Below are 18802 nucleotides of genomic sequence, written 5' to 3' on the forward strand. Positions count from 1 at the left end.
AAACCCATTCGGCGGTGCCTAAGCGAGGGTCTAGGCGGCTAGGCGGAGCAGGCGGGGCTGGGAGATCTGCCTGGGCGATTGAGTTTGTTTGAAAAAAAATTGCATCCAGAACGAAAAGCGTGAAGTCTGGTGGCCATCGACAAGAAGATGCATTAGCAGGAGCAACGGGTGAGAACATGAAGACTATGAATAGTTTAAATGACCTATACTATACGTCGTCGTTTGCTATAGCCTATTTAAGTGGATCTGCAACTTTTCGTTTGCCAAAGCTAAATGGGCTTTAAAATTTAATGGCCTTCTTGATCCAACCAAAAACGTCCAAAACAACAATATACCAAAAGATAGTTAATGGGCTTTTTCATTTCTAGTTTTTTATTAAACTTAGTGGACTACATTAAGTTTTAAATATTTGAAAATTTCAAGTATAAGAATGTAATTATTCATATGTTTTATAGTAACTTTAATAAAAATAAAGAAATATATATATATATATATATATATATGTAATGTCATCCAATACTAGTATAGGTTTTTTTCTAATTAAAAATAGACACTATTTATATGAGATATAATAATTTACTCAAATCCGCCTAACCCGCCTAGATGCTAGGTCCCAACTCACCGCCCAACTAGCGCCTATCGTCTTTTAGAACCTTGGTTGGATGTTTATTTTGCAAGTGCAATTTCAAATAAACTGTTCACCTAATTTTAAGCCCAAATATGTTGAAAGCCCAATTTCTCCTCTATCTTTCTTCCTTTTTTTTTTCTTTTTTTTATTGAAAACTCTACTAAGGTTTGAAGACAAACTGTAGAGCACATAGAGCGTGGTGAAGGCAGGCAAGGAAGGCTTGCTGTTTCTGATTTTGAGACGAGAAAAGAGAAATACAGCAAAAGCTACCCCAACTTTCAAAAAAAGGGGCTTAATCTCACCATCATTAGAAACCCCTAACCAAATAATTTAGAAAATAATAATATTTTTCAATCTATTAAAAAAAAAAAAAAACTGAACCGAACTGAAACCGAACCGAAAAAATCCGAAGAAGAACTGAACCGAATAATAAATTTATTTTGGTTTTTGGTTTCGGCAAAAAAACCAAATCAAATGGAACCGACCCCATCCCTAATACGAATTGGCTACTTACATGTATTTAATATTGTTTGTACCATACTTGACCAATCTTGAAACTACCGAGCATCGGTCAACGTTATACCATCAAGGACCCAAAAGAGTTTCCCTCCAACCAGGAGGCCAATCACAGTGGGACATGTGTCGACATCAGAAGCCAATCATAGCGCGACACATGTCAACATCAGAAGCCAATCACAACACGACACGTGTCAATGTCAAAACAAAGCTAAAAACTCTCTTTTATAAAAGGAGATCATTCTCCCATGATGTTGCCTAATGTCATTTGTACTAAATCATTCACTAGTACTCACAAAAGAAGAGCTTGAACCTATGTACTTGTGTAAACCCTTCACAATTAATGAGAACTCCTCTACTCCGAAGACGTAGCCAATCTGGATGAACCACGTACATCTTGTGTTTGCTTCCCTATCTCTATCCATTTACATACTTATCCACACTAGTGACCGGAGCAATCTAGCGAAGGTCACAAACTTAACACTTCCTATTGTACCAAAGTCCTCACTGATTTTGTGCATCAACATTTGGCGCTGTCTGTGGGAACAACACTTATTCCCACTCTCTTCAGCTTTGTCAAGCTGGTTTCCACCATTCGTACATTATCTTTTGACCAAGCATCCCTTTCCAACATGGGGAGCGAAGGAAGCCACAGCACAAAGAATGACACTTCCCTCATACCTGGTGTTAAGCAATGAAAAAATGAACAAAAAAAGTTTGCTCTTCAAGCTAAAGTCGATGAGTTAGACGCTCAGAACAATAAGATAACGATGAAGAATGAGATCCTCCAAGAGTAGTATGAAAAGGTCTTCGAGATGCTCCACAAGGCTAGATATACTAAAACACATGAGCTCATCACCCATGTGGAAGTCAACCATCAACTGGGTGCCCCCCAACACGAAGGGTCATTTGCCCTCGACATGGGTATTCCTGTTGAGGAGCGAGCTACTCATCAAAATGGCAACCAACATAAGACTTATTTCAACCCAGCTGCTTCAACCCGAAGCAGGAAGAGCGGAGGAAGACGCCTCCTTACAGAAGGAATGGAAGGATCGAAAGTCGTCTTTCACGACTATCGAGACTTCCTAAAGCAACGTCGAGACAATCTCATCCATTTAAGCTCAAAGATCAATGACCTAAATGTCTCTGAAAGACTCGGTCCCCTCCCATGTCCTAGGCCGACTACCAATTTGGGGAAGGGGCAACAAGTCTTAGAGAAACACGAATGTATAAGGGACTTAGAGATGTTCCGACAAACATACCTTGGAAGTCAATACGGCGAGTCCAGGGAAAAATCACATGCTCTTGATCAAACCTTCCTACTTCCAAGAAGAGATAGAGATTTACGAAAGAAAGCTCCAGTGGTACATGACTCCACGCATGACCCTCTTGTCCTATAATTCTTTAAGGAAGTAAATAAGTTAAAGGTCGAATGACAAGCTGAGATACCTGATTAGAACTAACCTAGGCCTGGCCCTCTTACAAGGAGGATCCTCAACACCCCCTCCAAGAAAAGATAAAGCAGAAGTTTGGCTTGCAACTCTATATTGGAAATAAGGACCCGATTGAACACCTTAACCTCTTTGAGTCCACCATGGCATATTATATGCACGCCGATGAAGAGCGATGTCTTCTCTTCTCCTTCACCCTTTCTGGCGAAGCTCTAAATTGGTATTATCGTCTTCCACCAAAGACGGTAGACTCATTTGAGGAATTGAGGAAACTGTTTGTTTCTCAACACATTTTTCAGACCGATCGCTTGCATTATGCGGATAACTTGTACACTATTTGCTAGAAGTTAGACGAGTCATTACGTATATATGCTAGCCGCTTTAGCCATGAGTATTCCCTTTGTGCTGAGGCAGACGACAAGACCCACCCAAATGAGATACCAATAGAAACCCCCAACAACCATCCCCTATCAGCAAGTGGGGAGTGAAAGCCATACCCACCCAAATGAGAATACTTTAACCTTCCAAACGGCAGTGGTACCTCCCCCTGCCTTACTTAATACTTTGCCAAGTCAACATACATATCAATCTCAGAGCAAAAGGAAAGATTTCCATCCTCACCAGTCTCATTTTAGTAAAAAAAGTAAGGGACATTACCGCGATAACCAAGGGTATCGCCACAATAATCCTCGACCCCAGGCAGTCAACACAGTGGGTCAAGCACGTGTCAGGACAGACCATACCCCGAGGTATGAGGCATACACACCTTTGAACTCCACATACGTGGCCATTTACCCCAGCATAGCACACCTGCTATCGAAGCCAAAACCGAGGCATCTGGATTACAAGCCCACGAAGAACACAGGCACATTTTGCTATTACCACGAGCATAACGGCCATAACGACGAGAAGTATATCACCTTTTGTGATCATATTGAAGTTTTGGCACATGAAGGAAAAATTGATCAATTCCTCATTCACCCTTCAATGGGTAACCGTAACCAACGCCAGGTGAATGTGATATATTCCATAAGTGGCGGCACACCCATATCTAAATCCTCCAACAAGGCCATGAAAAATAATGAGTGAGCTTTAATGCCTGGACAGCAAGTGTTTCCCGTGGAAGACATCAGGGGAGGCAAGTATCAAAAGCCTAACTGGGATCCAATATGTTTCTAGCCTGAGGAAGAAAGAGGTATCATATACCCTCACAACGACTCACTGATCATGGAAGTTCACATAGCCAACTTTGAAGTACGACGAATCTTAGTAGACATAGGGGCTTCGATCAATATCATGTTTGCTGAAGCTTTCAGGGCACTTAATGTAGCTGAACACTTGCTCGATTGTTCGATTTCTCCTCTGATAAGCTTCTCCAGTGATATCGTGTAACATTTAGGGAGCATACACTTACCTTTCATCAGTGGTACATGCCCTTACACAGCTACCATTACCACTAACTTCCTAGTGGTTGATTGCCCAACGGCATACAATGTCATCTTTGGACGCACATGCATCAATGATCTTAAGGCCATGGTATCCACATATATGTTGTTGATGAAATTTCCAACCCCCTATGGCAATGGTTACATCAGAGGAGATCAACTTAGTGCATGATCATGTTACAACACTTCGGTCAAGCAACATCACTTGTCTGTGCCCAAAGAAACCCTTTATATACATGACCAAGTCATAAAGACCAGCCGGGACGAAGCCAACTTGGATCTTCACGGTAGTAACAGTTGACCCGACGATCCTCGATATGACTCTTTCACCCACCAAGCATAACATGCTAAAGAGTTAGAGAATGTCTCTATCTCAAAAGATTATCCAGATCACATGGTGAAGATTGGCACCACCTTGTCACCACTCATTTGGTTGGCATTGATCTCTTTTTTGCAAGAGAACACGAAGGTCTTTGCCTGGTCATACGAGGACATGCCAGACATCTCTCCCGATATTATCTGTCATCGTTTGAGTATTGACCCCAAGACCAAGCTGGTGAGATAGAAGCGAAGATCTTATGACGTTGAACGATACGAAGCAATGAAGGCAGAAGTTGAAAAACTCAAAGGCATAGGCTTCGGCTGCGAAGTCAATTACCCAACATGGGTAGCAAATGTGGTCCTTGTTAAGAAAAATCCAACCAAAGAAAGTCTCTTGCTCCAAAATGTCTTGTGGAGAATGTGTGTTGATTACACCGACCTAAACAAGGCTAGAGGCTGTTGGCCAAAATTCGTACCCCAAGTTCTTTGGTCATACCACACTTCATATCGGACTTCAACAGGAGAAACTCCATTCTCACTTGCCTTTGGTACAGAGGCAGTTGTCCCAGTTGAACTTGAGCAAGCAACGTTCTGAATCCAAAACTATATGCAAAGTGAAAATGACAAACAAATCACCCTCAACTTGGATCTAGTCGAGGAACACAGAAACCAGGCTCACTTGAGAATGTCGCCTACAAGCAGCGCATATCCAACTACTATGACTCAATGGTCAAACCTCGTTCTTTCAAAGTAGGGGACTGGGTATTGAAGAAAATATTACTCTACGACAGAGTCCCGAGTGAAGGAACACTTAATCCAAATTGGGATGGACCGTTTGAAGTTGTTGGCATCAGTCGCCCTGGCTCTTACAAGCTCAGAAGCTCCGATGGCAAGATCCTTGGCCATCCATGGAACGTTGATCACTTGAAGTACTATTACAAGTAAACTCACATTGTAAAAGTGTTAAGATTCAGCCGTTCGACATCCTATGTAATGAAAACCATTAGGCATGAATTCAATAAAGAGGTGATTTAGACAACTCAGTCCTAATCTTCTTACATTCCTAGCAATGAAACACTCGAGTTCAAAGCTTCCACATGAAACAAAGTCTAAGTATATATCAACAAAACTATACAAATAAACGAACAACTTCACAGTATATTCGTTCAATCATACATTCTAACACATTCATACATAAGCCAACTGTGCTTCGAAAGGGTTCAACATACTTTGTGTCATTCAACATTTGCTACAATGTGCCTCGGCACCTTGCCCTTATTCTCGCTAACTAGGTGATGAAGGAACTTACCTTCGTGCCGCCAATCAGGTGATAAAATGTACAACCCGTACTCTAATATTATTTGGCAACTTGCCACTCTTATCACCAACCGGGTGAAGAAGGAACTCACCTTTGTGCCACCAACCAGGTGATGAAATGTACAACCCGTACTCTAATATTATTTGGCAACATGACGCTCTTATCACCAACTAGGTGAAGAATGAACTCATCTTCGTGCCACTAACCAGGTGATGAAATGTACAACCTGTACTCTAATATTATTTGGCAACTTGCTACTCTTATCACCAACTAGGTGAAGAAGGAACTCATCTTCATGCCACCAACCAGGTGATGAAATGTGATGAAGGAACTCACCTTCGTACCATCAACCATGTGATGAAAGCAACTCACCATTCATTCCACCAACTAGAAGACGAGTGGTACAACTTGTACATGTGAACTCCTAGTTTCACAAATAATCAAAAACCCTCAAGCTTTACAACTCAACTAGGGGAGCACTTATGCCCAACAAGAGTTATAGTCACCAACAAAGTCTTATTAGAAGCCAATAACGGCTTCAGTGCATGGTATACGAAGACCAAGCTATTCAGCCCTCTTGCATCTGCTTCAGACATTTCCCCTCTGTAACAATGCAAACACTACAACTCGTAGAAAGCTTCACACACTCTTCATCAAGATTGTTCGAACCAAATTCAATTTATATGGTTTATCCAAACCTTCGACTACTACAAAGTGTGGCTTGTATATGTTGTCTCTCCTACATTTTCAAATTTCCAATTTTCCAAAAAAAAAAAAAATCAAAAAATCAAAAAAAGGGAAATTGGGAAATTCAAGAAAGCTTCATCAATGGAGGATAACTACAAATCCTCAAAAGCTTCACACACTCTTAATTAAGACAATGTGAAGCAAAACAAATTTATGGTGCAAACAAGAGCTTCATCAATGGAGGCCAACCACAATTCTCAAAAGCTTCACACACTCTTGATCAAGACAATGTGAAGCAAAACCAATTTATGGTGCCAACAAGAGCTTCATCAATGAAGGGCAACCACAATTCTCAAAAGCTTCACACACTCTTGATCAAGACAGTGTGAAGTAAAACCAATTTATGATACCAACAAGAGCTTCATCAATGGAGGGCAACTACAATTCTCAAAAGCTTCACACACTCTTGATCAAGACAGTATGAAGCAAAACCAATTTATGGTGCCAACAAAAGCTTCAACACCAAAGCTACACCTACAAAGTTTCAAAACAAAAGTCTTCACTTACAAAGCTTCAATACCAAAGCATCACCTACAAAAGCTTCAACTCCAAAGCTTCACCTACAAAGCTTCAACACAAAAGCTTCACTTACAAAGCTTCAACACAAAAATTTCACATACAAAGCTTCAACTCTAAAGCTTCACCTATAAAGCTTTAACTTCAAAGCTTCACCTACAAAAGCTTCACATACAAAGCTTCAACTCTAAAGCTTCACCTATAAAGCTTTAACTCCAAAGCTTCACCTACAAAAGCTTCAACTCCAAAGCTTCACTTACAAAGCTTCAACTACAAAAGCTTCCACTCCAAAGCTTCACCTACAAAAGCTTCAACTCCAAAGCTTCACTTACAAAGCTTCAACACAAAAGCTTCACCTACAAAAGCTTCAACTCCAAAGCTTCACCTACAAAGCTTCAACACAAAAGTTTCACCTACAAAGCTTCAACACAAAAGCTTCACCTACAAAACTTCAACTCCAAAGCTTCACCTATAAAGCTTCAACACAAAAGCTTCACCTACAAAGCTTCAACTCCAAAGCTTCACCTACAAAAGCTTCAACTCTAAAGCTTCACCTACAAAGCTTCAACACAAAAGTTTCACCTACAAAGCTTCAACTCCAAAGCTTCACCTACAAAAGCTTCAACTCCAAAGCTTCACTTACAAAGCTTCACTACAAAGCTTCAACACAAAAACAATTGTAGGTGAAGCTTTTGTGTTGAAGCATTTGTAGGTGAAGCTTGGCTACTAGCAAGACACCTCATTCGTCAACTCCCTCGACCAGAGACTTAGGGGACTCCTACCATATGCTGCTACACCTCGGTACTTGGAAGGTTCACGACTACTCAGTGACTTGGATCTTTCAAGTCTCCAACCGAGAAGTTTTCCTCACTCGGGAAATTAAGGGAGCACTACCTCAACTTACATGCTTCACTCACAAAACTTCAACATACAAATTTCAACAAAAGAAAAAATTCAAAGAACTTAGTGAAGAAGGCTTTGGTGTATTTAACACAATACGTTGAAATGAAGCAAAGCTTATTTATTGATATCTCCGATAAGTTACAAATATGTACATATACATGAATCAAAATAAACAAACAAGAATGAGCCTTCACACAAAGGTTGCTCAGGAGAAGTCTCAGCAGTCAGCAGAGCCCCAGAAAGAGGAGGCACCGGAGGGTGATCATTTGGAGCCTCAGTACTGGGCAGAACCCCAGAAGAATGAGGCACCGAAGGTTGATCATTTGGAGCTTCATTAAGCGGTACAGCCCCAGAAGACGAAGACAATAAATGCCTTTGGAACAAACCCACAAACCTCTGATGATCAAGTAAAATCTGACCATCAGATTCCTGCAGCTGGTCAAGCTTCATCTTAATGTTTGTAGCATAGTCATGTGCGAGCATGTGCAACTGTTTATTCCCATGCTTGAGCCATTTGATCTCCTGTTTGAGACTTATCACTTCAGCCGCCAATGATTCAACTTGGCGAGTTCGAGCAAATAGGCGTTGGGCCATATTAAACATAGAACCTGCACACTGAACACTAAGAGCCAGAGAATCCTTAACAACCAACTCATCAGACCGTTACGAAAATAGTTTGTTATCTCTCGGAGTGAGAAGGTTCCTGGCCACCACCACAACAGTCATATCATTCTTCATCACAGAGTCCCCAATGGCAAGAAGACTAATAGGGGATAAGAATGAGGGGCGCCATATGTTGTCTTGAGGAGACATGGCTGCCTCTTCACCAAAGTTCAAGTTAAAACGACGGTCGGATGTGCCAAACATTTTCAGAAATGATGAAGGAAAAATGAGTCCAATAAATCTCTGAAGTACAAAAATAAGGGGAAAATTCCTATAAGCAATAACTATATGAACGTACTTCTTGCACACAATTGGTGCCCCTATAAAAGAAAGGGCAGCATGGCCGTTTGTCCAAAAATCGAAGAGGCACCACTCTCCGGATTTCGAGAAGTGGATTTTCCTGAGTAAAATATGTCGACAATCCCCATACGCAACATCGGCTCATTTGGTACCATGGATAATTTGCCAAATATCTCTGACAAAGTTTAGACACATAAAATTTAAAGGTCCAGCTACCCTACTATTACCCACAAGGGTAAATGAACAACACCACTGCTTGATAACTAGTAAGTTCCAATGTGTGTCAACCTTCGTGCTCCGTGGCAAGGCAGACTGGCAAAAATATCTAACCTTTACTCACATCCGAGAGAACACTCCCAACAGGATTACTTGCTAAAAAATCGAAGAGGTACCGCTCTCTAAATCTCGAGAGCCAGACTCCTACCAGGAGTGCTTTCTCAAAAATTAAAGAGGCACCACTCTCTAAATCTCGAGAGCCAGACTCCCACCATGAGTGCTTTCTCAAAAATCGAAGAGGCAACGCTTTCCGAATCTCGATAGCCAGATCCCCAACAGGATTGATTGTTCGAAAATCGAAGAGGCACCGCTCTCCGAACTTCGAGAGCCAGATTTCCCAGGATAAAATTTGTCTACAATCTTCGCACGCAACATCAGTTTTCCAGATACCACAGACCACTTTTTCAAAGTGCTTTGACAAAGTTAAAACATGCGAATATTGCAGCTCCCACTACATTACTATGACCGGGAAGGGTAAAGAAACAGCGTTACTACTCGCTGTTGGGATAATTCATATATATGTTGACCTTCATCATCCACAACCAGGCAAACCTGCAAATAAAAAAAATGCTCAACTTTTCTTCACATCCAAGAGGGTACTCTTAGCAGAGTCTCTTGAAATACTCAGTTTCTTTTCCCCCCAATAATACCTCTGCAAACAAGCCACACCAGAGCAAGAGTATCTCATATCATCAGGGTTAAAAGTAAGGGTATCCCATATCATGCTTTTTCCCTGTCTTTTCATTTGCCATTGCTCTTACCTGCAAGACAAGGAGAAAGAAAGCAATCAGTTGGAAACTGAAATCAAACTTCCGATCTGAAACTGATTGCCCAGAACCTTTGCTTGGTTGCTCACCTAGCATTGCTCGAGTACTCATCCTTAATTGTTGTCAAGGTCGCGAATTCTTTCGACAAATACCTCAGAACACTTGGACCATTCAAATGCAAAGGTTGCGCACCACTTCTGCGATGCAAAAGATTGAAGTAGAAGGTTCAACGATGAGCTGGAATAGATCACTATAGCACGACGCCCTTTGCAGAACCGCATAATCCAGACGGATGAGTCTAAGTCAAATCCAAGTTCGACATCGTTGCTCTATCCGAATAGCTTGAGAAGCTTCAACAACCTTTCGTTAACACCGTCACCAAAGAGCAAAGCCTCGCCATGCCATATCCACTACTTTGTCAACAGCAAAGGTATCCCATATCATCAGGGTCGAACGTACTTTAGATTTGATGGACTTGTTTTAACCCTCAAATTCTTGAGTCGGCCTTATACTCTGGAGGAAACTAGAAAACCCTCTAGCCCAGTTCAAGAATAAGCTTGTGGAAAGTTACTTCTTCAAAAGCAAAAGTATCTTATATCATCTATTCTCATTTTTCTTCTCTTTATCCTTCTTGCTACCTGCAAGATAGGGAGAATGAGAACAATCAGCCGGAACTTGAAATCAATTTTCTGATCTGGGACTAATTGTTTGGAACTCTGATTGCTTACCTTGTCTGTCACCTCTTTCGGTAGATCTCCTAGCTCGGCGACTTGGGGGACTCTTACTACATGGTTTGTATCGCGCTTGACCAAGCCTGAAACTACAAGTAAGCTTCAAGTGAAATTAATACATTACCTTGTGCATCTCCACCAGTTAAAAATATCATCCCTGGATGGAGGAAAAGTACTTCCAGAGAAGATGCCACATCTACCTATGAGACAGATAAGGCAAGTGAAAGCGATACCACACTTCGGTACTTAGAAGTTTTGTGATTACTCAGCGGCTTGGATCTTGCAAGTCCTCAACCGAGGAGCTTCCCTCACTTGGGAACTTAGGGGAGTACTGTTTGTACCATACTTGACCAATTCCGAAACTACCGAGCACCGGTCAACGTAATACTGTCAAGGACCCAGAGGAGTTTCCCTCAAATCAAGAGGCCAATCACAGCGCGACACGTGTCGACATAAATCATAGCGCGACACGTGTTAACATCAGAAGCCAATCACAACACGATACATGTCAATATCAGAACAAAGCTAGAAACTCTTTTCTATAAAAGGAGATCATTCTCCCATGATGTTGTCTAATGTCATTTGTACTAAATCATTCACTAGTACTCACAAAATGAGAGCTTGAACTTATGTACTTGTGTAAACCCTTCACAATTAATGAGAACTCCTCTACTCCGTGGAAGTAGCCAATCTGGGTGAACCACGTACATCTTGTGTTAACTTCCCTATCTTTATCCATTTACATACTTATCCACACTAGTGACCGGAGCAAACTAGCGAATGTCACAAACTTAACACTTTCTGTTGTACAAAGTCCTCACTGATTTTGTGCATCAACAAATATAATCATCATTTCGAGTCTTCAACGGTCAAACAGTGGTTATATTAAGTACATATACTTGCATGAATTCTATATGATCATTAGATGTTGATTGTATTAAATACAACCAAGTATTGCAGCTATTCCCACAACATACATATTTCAACAATAAAAAACTTGCATTTACATGATTTTACTGTTATAGTTGTTATATTTAATTTTCACAATTATTAAATCTTTTTTTTCATCCTTTTATTTTTTTTACCGCTCAGTTCTACGATGTTCTGATTTCATAAATTCAACAAGAGCTACTATTTTTAAATAAAAAAACTATAATCTCGTGGGATTTACATTTGGGGATGATAACAAAAAGAAGCATCCAACTGAAACTCGAACTTAGCCGGCCACCTCGTATACTTCTCGTCGGAATTACATTTAGGGATAATAACAAAAGAAAGCATTCAACTTAGCCGGCCAGCTCGTATATTCTCAGTGGTTACTTGTGCCCTCGACGATCCTCTATAAGGTCGCAAACTCTCACCACCAAACTTGAATTTACCGAACTTTCCAATTGCAGCACACAGAGAGAGAGAGACTCAGTAAGCATGGCTAACGGCGACGAACACGGCGTCACTCACGACCTCCTTTCTCTCCTCTCCTCCGCCGACAGAAACTTCCTCCTCCGCAACAACGGCGACCAGGTAAAACTAAAACCATTATATTTTCTCATCAAAGTTTCCGACGGTATGTTCATTAACATCGCAGGAAACTATTTGTATTTTGTTCGTAAAGTATTAAAATGTTAATCTATATGTAATTATAATAGAAACCCAGGTGATTAAATGCTCGGGAATTGCCTAGTTCAATCTCAAAATGTTGACTTTGGCATTTATGAAAAGAAAGACTGATTGAGATGGCTGGTTTTTTATTTCTAGGTAAAATGGTGATTTTTTTATGAATATGTAGGTTGAGATCAGTAGTTTGACCGGAAAAATTGTGGGGTTGTATTTCTCCGCCACGTGGTGCGGCCCGTGCCTCCGATTCACCCCAGACTTGGTGGAGGTTCACCAGGAATTGGCGGCCAAAGGCGACTTTGAAGTTGTGTTCATCTCTTCTGATAGAGATGAGGAATCGTACACTGGATACTTCTCTAAAATGCCTTGGCTTTCGATTCCCTTTTGGGATTCGGAGACCCGGAAACGCCTCAAGGAGTTCTTCAAAGTCAGGGGGATTCCCAATCTTGTCATTATTGATGCCAATGGGAAGGTTTCCATTGATGATGGAACTAAAATTGTGAGGGACTACGGCGCCAATGGTTATCCGTTCACTGCGGAGAGGTTTGCAGAGCTCGTTGAGATAGAAAAGGCAGAGGAGAAAGCTCAAACCCTGGAGTCAATTTTGATTTCCGGGGATCGAAATTTTGTCATTGGAAAAGATGGAACTCAGGTAAGACATATAGGTTCCCCGCTTTTGTGGTTTATACCGTGATATTCTTGTGTGTAAATAACTTGTATGTGCGTGTGCATCTGTGTGTTTTCTGTGGTAGCATGTGAATAACAACTATTATTTCTGCATTCAGATCCCTGTGGCAGATCTAGTGGGGAAGAACATCCTCCTTTATTTCTCAGCTCACTGGTGCCCTCCATGCCGCGCCTTTCTGCCAACACTCGTTGAAGCCTACCACGAGATTAAGGCCAAGGACGATGCATTTGAAGTCATTTTCATCTCAAGTGACAGAAACCAAGACTCTTTTGATGAGTTTTTCGCTACAATGCCATGGCTTGCTCTTCCCTTTGGTGACTCAAGGAAAGCGTTCTTGAGTCGCAAATTCAAGGTCCAGGGCATCCCCATGCTCGTAGCAATCGGTCCTACTGGCCAAACCGTCACAAGAGAAGCAAGAAATCACATAATGGCTCATGGGGCGAAAGCTTATCCTTTCACCGAAGAGCATCTTGAAGCGGAATCTGAGGAGATGGCAAAGGGTTGGCCTGAGAAGTTGAAGAGTGCACTCCATGAGAAGCACGAGCTTGTGCTCTCGAAGCGCACAGTTTTTGTGTGCGATGGGTGCAGAAAACCGGGAGCGTTGTGGTCATTCTGCTGTAAGGAATGTGATTTCGATCTCCACCCGAAGTGCGCGTTCGAGGGAGATAAAAAGACCGAAAATGATGGCAAACAGGAAGGAGAGGAATCCAAAGGAGGATGAGTTTTTACAACAGCTTAAGAAATATGTATGTGTAATGTGTGTGTGATATAAGAGCAAGTCCACCCCTAAGGACTTTGTGCCAGCACCCAGCGCATTTATCCACTCAATTAAACAGTAATAGACCCCAGTAAACAGTAATAGGCCAAAGCATCTCCACCCCTAAAAATACGCTGGCACCCAGTCTATCTAATATTATATTATTTTATTCATATCAATTAATATTTTATCATTTATTTTATTTTTTATTTTTTCTTCTTTCTTCCTTTCCCTCTCCGATCCTTTCTTTCTCTCTCTCTCTCTCTCTCCCTCCCTCTCTCTCTCTTTTCCAGCTCACTCCCGTGAGCTCACCTTCTCCTTCCTCTTCAAAACCTTCCATTTCTGCACGCCATCCACCCTTGCATCTCCGACGCCATCCCCCTGCATCTCCGACGCCGTCCACCCCTGCATCTCCGACGCCGTCCACCCCTGCATCTCCGACGCCGTCGACGCCGTCCTCCTGCATCTCCACACCTCCGACGCCGTCGCTTCGTCCTCCCGTCGTTCTCCCTCCGTGGTTCCTTCCCTCGCGACATCCTCTCCCGCCTCGACCAGCTCCGCTCCTCAGCCTCCACAACAACTCCCTCTCTGATGTCATATGCCCTCCGACGTCACACTGACGTCAGATAGGCCGGTCCCAAGGTCTGTCGATTTTAGGCCGGCCTGTGGACTGGCTTGGGCTGGGTGCCAGTCGATTTCACAGGCTGGAGTGAATTGACAGGGTGCCAGCCTGGTTTTTTGACTGGGTGCTGGGCTCTCTTCTTCCCGGTGGAATTGCTCTAATAAGGCTTGACTCTGCATTTAGCGTTTCATGACAAGCTAAGAAATGTGTTTTCAGTTTAAAGTAGTGACTTGTTATGTTGATGTCGCTTCAGATGGTGCAATATTATAATTATTATTATAAAATGGATTGATAAACTAAGAATTTGACGGTAATTATTTCGTTTTTAGTTTTTTTTTTTTTTTTTGTGCTTTGGTTAGTAGAAAAATATTACAAGTGTTATTTATATATTTATTTTTTAATGTTTACACTTCTTGTTAATTTTAATTTTTTATTATTAATTTTTTTTAATTTATTTGATTCAATGATAAAAATATTTAAAAAACGAGTGATAAGTAAAAGTAAATTTAAGATATAGCAGTACCCTACCACATCTCTCCTACCTTTTCTATTTTTTGGTCATATATTCCACAAATGAGGCCCCCACCCACCTCATCAACACCAAAAATGCTACCTACTACAGGGGACACTACGGATAAGGAGGTTTTGACCCAAACATCTCCCCTGTCTTTTCATGACCCAAGCTTGTTTGGAAAAAGCTTATAAATGATTAAAAATATTTTTAGAGAAAATATTTTTAAAATAAATTCTTACTAAAAATGCAAGTTAATTATAGAAAAGCATATAATTAATACTAATGGAACTCAATAATATTTTCTCTATAAACACTTTCAATCATTTAAAAGGAACTCAATAACATTTTCTTTAAAAACACTTTCTAAACGAGCATGAGTTCTTTGTGGATAATGCTTAGGTAGCTGTGTAATTACTTTCTAATTTAATTCAATGAAAATGTCACGGCGTTCTTTATTTTTTAAAACAAAAAATAATTAATAACATATTCATTATTTTTAAAACAATAAAATGTGTGCTAAATATTATTGGGCAAAATTAAAAGGTAAGTATTCACTAGTGAGTACTCAAGCATTATCCTTTTGTTGCTGCTACATTACACACGAATTGACTACAATATTTACATGTATTTTATTTCATTTCGATTCTTCTATGGTCAAATAGTAATTGTATTAAATACATATATTCACATGAATTCTATGATTATCGGATGTTCATTACTTCATTGTTTTAGTTAAATACATCCAAATATTGTAGCGAGTCCCACAATGTATATATTCCAACAACAAAATACTTGCATTTACATGATTTACACATACAAGCATTTTATAGGGAGTAATGATAAGTAAACTAAATTTACAAATTAAATGATGTGTCACCAATAAAAAAAAATAAGCAGGTCAATCAACACTTAAATAATAATTTAATTATCGACTTTATATCATTTAGTTTACAAATTTAAATCTCTCTAACTTTACTCTTTTACAAGTGTTATAGTCATTAAATTTGATTTTCACATATATAAATCTTCTATTTCATTCATTCATTTAGTGCTATGATCTTCTATTTTCAATTGTTTATGAGTGTGTCATAAATTCAACAATAACTACTATTTTTAAATAAAAAACTATTACCTCGTGGGATTTACATTTAGGGATAATAACAAAAAAAAGCGTCCAACTGAAGCTCAAACTTGGCCGGCCGGCTCGTTTATTGCGTGTCTTTATTATTCAGTGGTAACTTGTGCCCTTGACGATACTCAAAAAAGTCGCAAACTCTCACCACCAAACTTTCCAATTGCAGCACGCAGAGATAGAGAGACTCAGTAAGCATGGCTAACGGCGACGGACACGGCGTCACTCACGACCTCCTTTCTCTCCTCGCCTCCGCCGACCGAAACTTCCTCCTCCGCAACAACGGCGACCAGGTAAAAGTATAACCATTATGTTTTCTCATCAAAGTTTCTGACTTTATGTTCATTAAGATCGCAGGAAACTATTTTTATTTCGTTCGTGAAGTATTAAAATGTTAATCTAAATGTAATTATAATTGAAACCCAGTTGATTAAATGCTCGGGAATTGCCTAGTTCTATTTCAAAATGTTGGCTTTGGCATTTATGATATGAAAGATTGAGATGGCAGGTTTTTGATTTCTGGGTAAAATGGTGATTTTTTGATGAATACGTAGGTTGAGATCAGTAGTTTGACCGGAAAGATTGTGGGGTTGTATTTCTCCGCCTCGTGGTGCGGCCCCTGCCGCCGGTTCACCCCAAACTTGGTGGAGGTTCACCAGGACTTGGCTGCCAAAGGCGACTTTGAAGTTGTGTTCATCTCTTCTGATAGAGATGAGGAATCGTTCAATGGATACTTCTCTAAAATGCCTTGGCTTTCGATTCCCTTTTCGGATTTGGAGACCCGGAAACGCCTCAAGGAGTTCTTCAAAGTCAGGGGGATTCCCCATCTTGTCATTATTGATGCCAATGGGAAGGTTTCTATTGATGATGGAACTAAAATTGTGATGGACCACGGCGTGGATGGTTATCCGTTTACTGCGGAGAAGATGAATTTCTTGATTGAGCAGGAAGCCGTGGCGAAGGAGAATCAGTCCTTGAGTTCTCTTTTGGTCTCTAACTCCCGGGATTATTTGATTTCGAAGGATGGGAATAAGGTACAACTTTTCCCCCTTGATGCTACATTGCTAGCACTTCTATAATGTTGGATTGCTATTGATTTTATATGATTGGGATAGTTGATGATCATGAATACCGAAAAAATGTATTGACAGGTTTCTGTGTCCGAGCTTGAAGGAAAGATTGTTGGGTTGTATTTCTCGCTTTATACTCACAAGCCATGCAAAGAATTTACTCAGGCACTCGTGAAGTTCCATGAGAAACTGAAGGAGAAAGGAGAGAACTTTGAGATTGTATTGATATCTCTAGACCTTGAAGAGGAACACTTCAAAGAAGGATTTCAAGTGTCATGGTTGGCATTGCCGTTTAAGGACAAGAACTGTGAAAAACTTGCTCGCTACTTTGCGCTTGAGAGCTTACCTAGACTAGTTATAATTGGGCAAGATGGGAAGACCTTACACTCCAATGCGGCTGAACTCATTGAAGAGTATGGCGCTGAAGCCTATCCGTTTACAGCAGAGAAGATTGCTGAGCTTGCTGAATTGAAACTCGAAGAACAGACTGTACAGTCACTTTTGGTTGCTGGGGGCAGAGACTTTGTGGTTGAAAAGAACGGTTCCAGGGTACAATTTTCTTGCTGGTTCCTTTCCTAATGTTCTATGATATCAATTAAATTTCAAATGTTTCTTTATTGTCATTAGTCAGAGGTTTTTTAGTTGCATGCCTCAAGTTTCTGTTGTGTGTTTGATTAGGTACCCGTGTCTGAGCTTGCTGGGAAGCACATTCTGCTCTATTTCTCAGCTCATTGGTGCCATCCATGTCGTGCATTCATGCCTAAGCTTATAAAAGCATACAATCAGATCAAGGCAAAGGACAATGCAATCGAAATAATCTTCCTCTCAAGCGATCGTGATCATCATTCCTTCAAAGAATTCTTTGAGACCATGCCTTGGTTAGCCATCCCATTAGGCGATCCAAGGAAGGCCCTCCTGCAGCGCAAATTCAAAATCCAAGCAATTCCTGCATTGGTAGCCATTAGCCCCAGCGGTCAGACACTCAGCACGCAGGCCCGGCAGCTCATACAGGCACATGGAGCCGATGCTTATCCTTTCACCGAAGAGCATGTGAAGCAATTGGAGGAAAAGCTGGAGGAAGAAGCAAAGGGGTGGCCTGAGAAAGTGAAGAGTATACTCCATGCTGAACACGAACTCACTCGTGTGCTCCACCACGACTATGTTTGCTGGTGTAGGGAGCCGGGAAGTGGCTGGTCCTTTTACTGCAAAGACTGCGACTTCGATCTCCACCCAAGATGTGCTTTGGGCAACAATGGAGGAACAAAGGATGACCCTCCCACGGCAAAGGATGACCCTTCCAAGGCAGCCGAGGATTATATTTGTGACGGCGATGTGTGCCGTAAAGTTTGAGAAGCATTTGAATTCCCCTATGCATCTGGATTTTGTAAACTATGATGTTTAATACAAGCTGGTTTTGTGTGTCTTATGCTAATTGCATGATGGAAGATGTTTTACGAGCTTAATTAAGTGATGTAAAATTGTGATCCAATGAGAACTTTTTATTTGCCTGAAGATTGTCTCATAAATAAAATTGTCATGAGAAACTTTTATTTATGTGAAATCTATTTTATTATGGATGTGTTTTCCGTTATATACTACTGTTTTTGGATATCACATCCTTAAACCCTTTAGTTTTCATCTAATTTCAAATTCATACAACATGTGACTGACAATCCAAATAATAAAATTAAAATATGGCACATTGAAAAAGAAAATAAAAATTTGGAGAAAAAATGTACAAATTAAATTATGTATCTCCAATATAAATGAGCACGTTTATCAATGCTTAAGTAATAAATTAATTATCAATTTTCATATCAATT

At 40.6% G+C, this 18802-nt stretch overlaps 2 protein-coding genes across 2 annotated transcripts; both read left to right on the forward strand.

Annotated features, from left to right (window-relative positions):
* The first annotated feature begins 11748 nt into the window (after positions 1–11748).
* On the forward strand, positions 11749–13653 carry LOC126607940 (probable nucleoredoxin 1). Its single transcript, XM_050275657.1, has 3 exons — positions 11749–12103; positions 12369–12848; positions 12982–13653. Exons 1-3 carry the CDS (start codon positions 12008–12010, stop codon positions 13603–13605), a joined length of 1200 nt encoding a protein of 399 aa, XP_050131614.1. The 5' UTR covers positions 11749–12007; the 3' UTR covers positions 13606–13653.
* Positions 13654–15970: 2317 nt separating this feature from the next.
* Positions 15971–18533, forward strand: LOC126607936 (probable nucleoredoxin 1). The gene is made up of 4 exons (XM_050275650.1): positions 15971–16202; positions 16464–16943; positions 17061–17528; positions 17658–18533. Exons 1-4 carry the CDS (start codon positions 16107–16109, stop codon positions 18327–18329), a joined length of 1716 nt encoding a protein of 571 aa, XP_050131607.1. The 5' UTR covers positions 15971–16106; the 3' UTR covers positions 18330–18533.
* The last annotated feature ends 269 nt before the right edge of the window (positions 18534–18802 follow it).

Source organism: Malus sylvestris, chromosome 16 (assembly GCF_916048215.2).
Source record: "Malus sylvestris chromosome 16, drMalSylv7.2, whole genome shotgun sequence".
Classification (NCBI taxonomy): domain Eukaryota; kingdom Viridiplantae; phylum Streptophyta; class Magnoliopsida; order Rosales; family Rosaceae; genus Malus; species Malus sylvestris.

What these genes read in the sequence shown, in the direction of transcription:
- LOC126607940 (XM_050275657.1), top strand. Translation starts at nt 12,008, where the DNA reads ATGGCTAACGGCGACGAACACGGCGTCACTCACGACCTCCTTTCTCTC. An exon ending in TCCGCAACAACGGCGACCAG is followed by an intron (nt 12,104 to 12,368) that starts GTAAAACTAAAA and finishes ATGAATATGTAG; the next exon opens with GTTGAGATCAGTAGTTTGAC. An exon ending in TTGGAAAAGATGGAACTCAG is followed by an intron (nt 12,849 to 12,981) that starts GTAAGACATATA and finishes TTCTGCATTCAG; the next exon opens with ATCCCTGTGGCAGATCTAGT.
- LOC126607936 (XM_050275650.1), top strand. Translation starts at nt 16,107, where the DNA reads ATGGCTAACGGCGACGGACACGGCGTCACTCACGACCTCCTTTCTCTC. An exon ending in TTTCGAAGGATGGGAATAAG is followed by an intron (nt 16,944 to 17,060) that starts GTACAACTTTTC and finishes ATGTATTGACAG; the next exon opens with GTTTCTGTGTCCGAGCTTGA. An exon ending in TTGAAAAGAACGGTTCCAGG is followed by an intron (nt 17,529 to 17,657) that starts GTACAATTTTCT and finishes GTGTTTGATTAG; the next exon opens with GTACCCGTGTCTGAGCTTGC.